The sequence below is a fragment of the Myotis davidii genome, unplaced genomic scaffold (assembly GCF_000327345.1).
Source record: "Myotis davidii unplaced genomic scaffold, ASM32734v1 scaffold812, whole genome shotgun sequence".
In the NCBI taxonomy this organism is placed as follows: Eukaryota; Metazoa; Chordata; class Mammalia; order Chiroptera; family Vespertilionidae; genus Myotis; species Myotis davidii.
In genome coordinates this window covers 3,005,602-3,014,771 of record NW_006284238.1, presented here as the reverse complement: position 1 = coordinate 3,014,771, position 9,170 = coordinate 3,005,602, and the positions used below count along the sequence as shown (strand labels likewise).

General features: G+C 36.9%; 1 protein-coding gene across 2 annotated transcripts in view; it reads left to right on the top strand.

Moving 5' to 3' along the window:
* PJA2 (praja ring finger ubiquitin ligase 2) overlaps nucleotides 1-9,170 on the top strand; it is a 61,525-nt gene that overhangs the window by 35,335 nt on the left and 17,020 nt on the right. For both annotated transcript variants that reach the window (XM_006754265.2, XM_015568432.1), the window contains one exon: nucleotides 3,510-3,692. In XM_006754265.2, the coding sequence (XP_006754328.1) occupies nucleotides 3,510-3,692 (183 nt within the window). The remainder of the gene's footprint in view (nucleotides 1-3,509; nucleotides 3,693-9,170) is intronic.

Sequence of the window (9,170 nt, the reverse complement as noted above, 5' to 3'; positions counted from 1 at the left end):
ACAATGTACCTACCTATATAGTTTAAGTTTAAAAAATTTGGCTCTCAAAAGAAATTTCAGTCATTGTACTGTTGACTAATGAGTTTGCCGACCACTGTATAGAGGAAGACAAACTAACCAGTTCCTTGAGGGATTTTGTGAAGAAGAAGTTGCTTTTGATTGTTTTTACTTCTAGATCTTATTTCTAGCTGGGATTTGTACACAAATTATTTGTTTAGAAATCACATAATTTCATTCCATATGTGAAAAAAGTTTTTGGGTCACAATTGAATGTGTAAAAAGTGTAACGTAATAAGTTATAGTGGTCTGCTTTTTAAGATAGCTCTAAATGTTAATGGGAGACAGTACTAGAGCATATGAAAATTAAACTGGTACTTAACTTAGTTTTTCTTTTGAGAATTTAAATTTTTAACTCATGTGTTTTTATAATCAAGAACAAATGGTCCTCTAACCCACAATTATTTCATATCCTATTTGTTCTGTTGCTTATTCTCTTTGAAAACTTATTTTTAAATTCTTTCTCTTTTTGCTTTTAGTTTTACGCACTCTTGTCACTCTAGTAGATAACTTTGTCTCTTGCTTTCCTATAGATACTGAAATAGTTAACCATGAACTTTCTTGTTTTCCTCTTCCTTAGAATATCTCAGTATTTCTATTTTCAATTTTTTTAGTGAAGAGAAGTAACTTGTCTCATTCTGTACCTGCAGTCATATCTGACACCTTACTTATCTATTATCCTTATTCCTAGGTTGCTCCCCTCCACCTCCCATTCTCCAGTTTTTCTAAGTCTGGGGAAAACCTTCACTTGATCTTGCTCCCTCTATTAACTACTTGCCCGTTTGTTTTTCTCTTTCATTGCTGACTTTTCAGAGTAAATGTACCATATTCACAGCTACCCACTCTTCTTAAACACCACCAAATCTATTTCTCAGTATTATTTGTCTATTCTGTAATGTTAACAGTTACCTGATTTCCACAGTCAGGTGACTTTTTTCTGTATTCATTTTCTTTTACTACAGTGCTACTACTGAGTTTGCTCACCCTTTCCTGCTCCACAGTTTCTCTTCCATCGTCCTATGTCTCCTCCAGACCCCTGGAGGCTTTGTGGACCAAAAGATAAAGCGAGGATATTGTGTAGGCACTTTTGTAACCATTTTAACATGAAAAACAAAACACAAAAACCATTCTTAGCTTCCAGCTCATAAAAGTAATGGACAGGTGGCTAGATTTGACTCATGGGCCAGGGCAGAATTTACTGACCTCTGGTGTAAAGAGACTAAAATTAAAGCTAATTGGATAACCACGTGGCTGATATTACCATTTAGTAAGACAAACCAGAGGATATAGACTTTCTTAGGTATAGAAAACAGAAAAATGGCGGTGTGCTGGTTGGAAATCCAAGTGAAAGGCCTAAGCAAACAGCTTATATAATGAAGAAAGTAACTGCCACCTTTATTAAATGTTTACCCTTTTCCAAAAATTGTGCTAGCCATTTTATCTCTAGTATTCATTTAAACATTACTATAGCCCTGAAAAGTAAATATTAATTTTCTCATTTTACAGATGAGGAAAAGGGAGTTTAGGGAAGTTGAATGCCTGGGCTTATATTATTAGTAAGTACTGAGCCAGGATCCTAACCTAAATCTGTCTTACTTCAAAGCTTGTGTTTAGCAATGTGGCATTCCACTACCAGGGGTAAAAACAGGCTGTCATAGATGGAACTTTCACCTGATGTAAAATATAGTATTTTGTTTCTTTGGTAAGGAAATTGCCTGTGGTAGGTTCTTTGGTTTTCTGCTTGTTTTTGTTTTTTTATAGTAAAAAAAAAAAGTAATCAGAGTTACACAGTCTCCTCTGACTAGCTCCATCTAAGCCAATTTGGACTTTTAATAACTAGGAGCCCAATGTGTGAAATCACACAGCGCCACCCACCCACCTGCAACCTTGCCTTGACATCCAAACCTGTCCACACAGACCTCCAGTGCGCCTGGCCCAGCCCCCAAACCCTCTGGCCACTTCAAGCCCTGCCCTCAGTCCCTCAAGTTACTTCGGGATGGTCCCGCCTTCTCTGGGCACCTCCCTGCTTTTACACTGTCTCCAGAGGAACGCGGCAGCTCTGCCCTGTCATGGTGCCAGAGGAGAGCGTGGAAACCTCCTGCCTGCTATGCTGTGTTCCTTCCCCTGGCAGGTGGGCCGTGGGGCACTCTGAGTGCGAGCTGTGGGTGGCGAAGGACTGGTGAGGGGGGCGCTATGGGCTCTCACCCCCGCCTTCCCTGGCATGGGATGGTCCCACCTCCTCTGGGCACCTCCCCACTTTAGCCCAGCTAATATGCTAATGGTCCAGTCATTACATGTTATGGCTTCCCGGCCCATTAGCATATTAGCTCTTTATTAGTATAGATAGACCTTAAGTTTGAAATTTGTCATAATGTTCAGAATGAAATACTAATAGAAAATTGTTCATGTATTACTTTCTACCACTTATATCACAAATGCATATTAATTTCTGGAACATACTTTTAAAGAGGATTAATTTTTGGCCCTTTGATTTCTTTTTAACATCAGTAAGTAATATTTTTGCCTTTGGTAGTATGACTGGTGCTTTTAAGAGTAGTTAAATGTAACCAGATTAACCAAGGTTAAATATAACCAATAAAATAATTTTCTGAGGTTCTTTATTAACCCTTTAGCCTATGTTTTGGTTGCTTACCTAAATATTCTCTTGAATTGAAATATATTTTGGGTTCATAGTCCTACCAAAGAACTTCACTAAAGATTTGTCAGTGCTACTTTATATGAATTTGAATGTATCTTCATTTTAAAGTCTGAAAAAGGAAGGAAAAAATAGCTAAGCTTCTAAAACATGGTAATAATAGAAATTTATTCATAGAAGACATTTCATCATGTTTAGATAGTTTTAATTAGAAAGTTGTTTTAATCTGGCCAGGTGAATAATAAATATCATTATTTTATATAGCATTTAACTTATAATTACCAAGTTAAGTTTAAATTTTTACTTAAAAATATGTCTAAAATATGAAGAATCTATATTTTGGCACCATGGAATTACATACTTCCATGAAGAAACTAATAAATTAATAATTTCATAACTTGCCATCCCATATGCTACCTTCATTTGAGAAGGTTACATTCTGCCCAGTTGGAGCATCATCCCTTGCACCAAAAGGTTGCTGGTTCAATTCTCCATCAGGGCACAGACCCTAGGTTTTGGTTTCTCTCTCTCGCTCTCGCTCTAGGTCTCTCTCCTCTCTCTTCTCTCCCCTCCCCTCCTTCTCAGCATGTCCTCAGGTGAGGATTTAAAAATAGTTACATTCTGCTGAATATATTTATTTATTCATTTTAAAAATTAGCAGCTGAAAAAATATTAGCAGCTGATGAAGAATGTGTGACATCAGTAGTCTATACCATGATGCCTGGTTAATACTCCAAATGATAAATGCACATACCATATAATGACAATTTATTTTCTTTCTATTCTAAATTTCCAGTTCAGAGTGCAGTGATGGAGAATGGTCTGCTTCTTTGCCTCATCGATTTTCTGGTACAGAAAAAGATCAGTCCTCAAGTGATGAAAGTTGGGAGACTCTACCAGGAAAAGATGAAAATGAACCTGGACTACACAGTGATAGCAGTAGTCCTGAAGAAAACCAAGAATTATCTCTTCAGGAAGGGTATGTTTAACATTGAGATCTATTGTTTTAAGAATGCTATATATCACATTCAGATGTTGAATATGCTATTAAATGCATTTATAAGCCCTGTGTAGGACCAGTAGGTCCTACTGATTTTTTTTCATTATGGTTTTAGTGTGTTACAAAGAACAGTCAAATTGAAAATACAGGCAATTTCAGTACCTTCTATTAAAATACAGTATGTGTTTCCACTTCGCTTTACTAAAGAAAACTTAGTCATTGGAAAAGATCACTTTGATGGAGTTAGGTATGAGTGAATTAGAGCTATAATTGCTGTACAGTGGTTATATACTGTGAAATGCCAAATAGCAAATATTTCCAATTCTACCATTGTAGTGTAAAAGTAGCCATAGACAATGAGTAAATGAATGGGTATAGCTGCCTTGCAACAAGATTTTAATTATATAAACCAGTGAGTGACAGGCTAGAAATAACCTATGGGCCACAGTTTACCAACCCTTGTGCTAGTTATTTCCACAGTAAGAGTGATTCTGGCTTTTAAGTTGATTTCACACACACACACACACACACACACACACTTTTTTTTTAATTGCACTAAGGAAGTACCTCCGTTATTTTATAGATTTCTAGCAAGAATGCTTGCTAATTTTATTAAAGTCTTTTTAGCATCAGAGGAAATGATCATAAGATTTTTCACTTTTAAAGAATAATTCTTTTACTGTACTTTTTAAAAAATATATTTTATTGATTTTTTTTTACAGAGAGGAAGGGAGAGGGATAGAGAGTTAGAAACATCGATGAGAGAGAAACATCGATCAGCTGCCTCCTGCACACTACACTCCCTACTGGGGATGTGCCCTCAACCAAGGTACATGCCCTTGGCCGGAATTGAAATTGGAACCCTTGAGTCCGCAGGCCGGCACCCTATCCACTAAGCTAAACCGGTTAGGGCTACTGTATTTCTTAATATTTAATTGCCCTTGTTTCATGAAATAAACTCAACATGATCACATAATCATGGTTTATTCTCATTATAGTGAACTGCTGGATTCTGTTTGCTAATATTTTACATAGGATTTTAATATTGAGAGCCATTGTGCGAATTGTTGCTAGTTTTTTTTGTCTTGATAACAATCTGATACTTTGCTAAAAGATTATGTTTCCTTTTTTTCTTTTTGAATTCTTGGTGTTTAAGTAGATTATTCCTTTAAATAACTTATTCATTCCTTTAAAGTTGTTTAAATAGCTTCTTATTTAAATAGCTTGTTTATTCCTTTAAATGTTGTTAGTATTTGTTTGTGAAACCTAACCTGGTGATGGAGTAGCTTTGTGATAATTTTAATTTTTTTCTATGATAATTAGTTGGTTCTAATATTTAGTCTCATGGGATCGATTTTTGTGAATATGTTTTCTTAGGAAAAATCTTTCAGCTTAGACTAATATTAAAATTAGTATTTCTCAAAGGTATAAATTTCCAGCATGAGATGAATTCTGTAAGAAAATCTGGGAGTAAAACATATTAGAAAATCTGGTAATCAATGATTTAAAATCTTCCCATGGAGAAAAACAACTGACCCAGATGGTTTTAGAGCTCAGTTCTTTTAAACTAAACTTTTAAGGATTATGTCATTCTACTCTTCTAAAGAATAGAAAAAAATTATTTCTTCAAATCATTTTAATAAGGTCAGTAGACCCTAAGACCAAGAGTATGTGAAGAAAATTATATATTTTTTTCATTAAAATACATGTTAAAATCTTAAACAGAATTATTGGAAATTTGACTTTGGAAATGTATTGTTTTAAAAGGTAAAACTCAATTATAAATCTGAATTTATTTCAGAAATGCAATGGTAGTTTCACATAAGTATAAATGTCATTCACCACTAGCAAAATACAGGAGAAAATTCATATGTAGATTCTTTAGATGGAGAAAATAAATCACTTAATAATGTTTAATACCTCATCATAATAAAAATTCAGAAACTGGGACTAAAAGAGAATTTCCTTGATTTGATAAAAAGTCTCTAGTAAAAAAATAAAATCATTTTCAGTAAGGTAGACTTCAAAAATCCCCGCTTAAAATAGGAACAGACACAGACAAGGGTGCTTACTAGTACTATTTCCATAGCCATTGTTGCTGGAGGTCTTATCATGACATGATGGGAAAATAAAGGGTAGAAAGCTATAAGAAGAAGAGGAAGTGAAAAGGAAAGAAAAAAATTGGGAGAATATATTTCTAGAACATAAAATCTTAATGTTCAGAATGTATAAAGAACTCCTAGAAATCAGTAAAGAAACAAACACTGACAATCTAATTGCAAAATGACCAAATCCTTGAGCAGATAACTCACTGAAGAGGAAATATTAGTGGTGAATAAAATATGCTTTTGATACTAACGTATCAAAAGCTGCTTAGATCTTTAGTACCCAGGGGATTGTATGCTAAGATCACAAGGAGGTATCATTTTTTACTATCTCATTAGATTAGCAAAAATCAGGAAATTTGATTTCAGGGTTTGGAAGATATGAATAATTTTTACACACTGCTTGTTAAGGTACAAAGTAGGTCAAATTCAATGAAATTATGTAATAACTGTAACATTTGCATGGTAGACTACCCATTTATTCCACTTTTGGATACAAACCTTGGAGAAACTTCCCCATATGGCTCAGAAGTTGTTTATAAGAATGTTCTTTGCAGTACTTTTCATGAAAGCCATAAAATTGGATATAACCCAAATATTAATTAATACAAGAAAAATTGATGGTGTATTCATACATGGAGTATTATTATACAGCATTGGGAATGAATGAGCCACAGTTACATACATAAACATGGATGAATGCAGAGAGATACAATGCTGAGTGAAAATAATCATTTCTGGAATCTATTTCATAAAGCTTCAAAACAAGCAGAAGTAAGTATCTTCTTTAAGCATACAAAGGTAATGAAAACTTTTTTCAAAAGGCAATGAAATGACAATAGCAGCATCAAAATAGTTCTTTTCTTGGGAGGTTGAGGCCAACATGTAGAGTAAAAGGTGGCAATAGTCGGTGGTAATATTCTAGTTTCCTGGTCTGGGTGTTGGGTTAATGGATATCCCATATAATAAAAGCCTAATATGCAAATTGACTGAACAGTTGAATGACCGGTGGAACAACTGGTCATTATGATGCGCACTGACCACCAGGGAATGCCCAATTCAGGAGCTGCCCCAAGCTCGCAGGCCCCAGGCCAGCCAAGGCAGGTGCCAGTGGGGGCCCCCCAATGGCCCCATTGGTTACCCTACAGATTGGCCCTGATCGCCGGTCAAGCCTAGGGATCCTACCTGTGCACGAATTTTGTGCACCGGGCCTCTAGTTCAATATAATGTGCTTTCTAACATAAGTAGATTGTATACATTCTTCATTGGGTAAAAAAAAAAAAATGAGTTAAAAAAATAACAGGAATTGAAGGTGAGAAAATAGAGACAGTCACTGTACCTAGTTCTTTACAAAAAGAAAGGAATCACAGGTGGATGTTCAGCCTAGAAAAGCAAAGCTTTGTCTCCACTGCCCAAAAAACAAGATGCATGATTGTTTGCTTATAGAATGTTCCAGAGGAGAGTAACAGATAATTATAGGAAAGATAAGGTGAAGTCCTAAAGAAGACAATAAGGGTTGAGATCCAGATTTCAAGGAGAGGGCCTTTAGGAGCAGAGACTCTTCCATTGTAACTACAGTGGGGCCTTGACTTACAAGTGTCCCAACTAACGAGTTTTTTCAGCCAATTTTTTGCATTGAGTTGATAGAGTAATTTGAGTTAACGAGCTCCTTAATGAGCTCGGTCTCAGAACGAATTAAAATCGTAAGTCAAGGCCCCACTGTATAGTAGGTAGGTACAAGTGTAGGTGAGTCTGTAGATTTACTAGTGGGAAGAAAGATGAGTCTCTCAGGTGATTTCAGTATTCTCATTGTTACTAGATATTGAGAATTGGTTAGAACAGGAAGGTTGTGAAGTTTAAGAAGAGGTGGGAAATAGGCTTTTAGAGAGCAGAGTAACAAAGTTACTAATTATCAGGTAAACTGAATAATTAGTTGCTGGTCAGTAAGTAATGAGTGTCCATTTGAGATTTGTGGTGTGTGTTTTTTTTAATTTAATCACATGTGTGTCTTCCTTTAGGCTTTTACAGCTGTTCTAGTGGCTTTACAAACTTTATGTAAATATTCTTTAAATTTTTGTTACTCAACAGTAAATATGTTAGAATCCTATATAATAAAAGGGTAATATGCAAATTGACCCTAATGGTGGAACCAGTAGTTGCTCTGACACACACTGACCACCAGGGGGAAGACGCTCAATGCAGGAGCTTCCCCTTGGTGGTCAGTGCACTTCCACAGGGGGAGCACTGCTTAGCCAGAAGCTGGCCCATGGCTGGCCAGCAGAGTGGCAGTGGCAGGAGCCTTTCCCGCCTCTGTAGCAGCGCTAAGGATGTCCGACTGAAGCAGTGGTTCTCAACCTTCTGGCCCTTTAAATACAGCTCCTCATGTTGTGACCCAACCATAAAATTATTTTCGTTGCTACTTCATAACTGTAATGTTGCTACTGTTATGAATTGTAATGTAAATATCTGTTATGCAGGATGGTCTTAGGCGACCCCTGTGAAAGGGTCATTTGACCGCCAAAGGGGTTGAGACACACAGGTTGAGAACTGCTGGACTAAAGGCTTAGGCCCGCTCCCCAGGGCCTGCCAGAGGGATGCCTGACTTCCAGCTTAAGCCTAAGCCATCAGTCAGACATCCCCTGAAGGTTCCCAGCCTGCGAAAGGGCGCAGGCTGGGCTGAGGGACCCTCATCCCCCGGGTGCATGAATTTTCATGCACTGGGCCTCTAGTAAAGAAATAATTCTTCAAAGTAAGTGGTGGGATTCCATCTTTGCAACTGGATGACAGAACAGGGTACCCTTGATTTTGTAAGCTATAATTCCCTTTGAGGATTAAAAAAATTTTTTTTTAAATAATTCTTTATTGTTGGAAGTATTACATATGTCCCCTTTCCCCCACCCCATTAACCCCCTCCAGCCTGTCCCACTCCACCCCTGCCTCAGGCTCTCAGCACCCTATTGTCTGTGTCCATGGGTTTTGCATATATGTATACAAGTCTTTGGTTGGGTACCTCCCACCCACTCACCCTCCCCTTCCTTCCCTCTGGGATACCACAGTCTGTTCCATTCTTCCATGTCTCTGGATCCACTCCGTTCATCAGTTTATTTTGTTACTTAGATTCCACATATGACGCTTGTGACACTTGTCTTTCTCTGACTGACTTATTTCACTTAGCATGATACCCTCCAGTTCCCTCCATTTTGTCTCAAAGGGTAAGAGATTCTTGTTTTTTACTGCTGCATGGTATTCCATGGTATAAATGTACCACAGCTTTTTTATTCACTCATCTTCTGATGGGCACTTGGCCTTTCAGGATTTTTGACTCCTTTTTCAAATTTCAGTTACTTCCCGT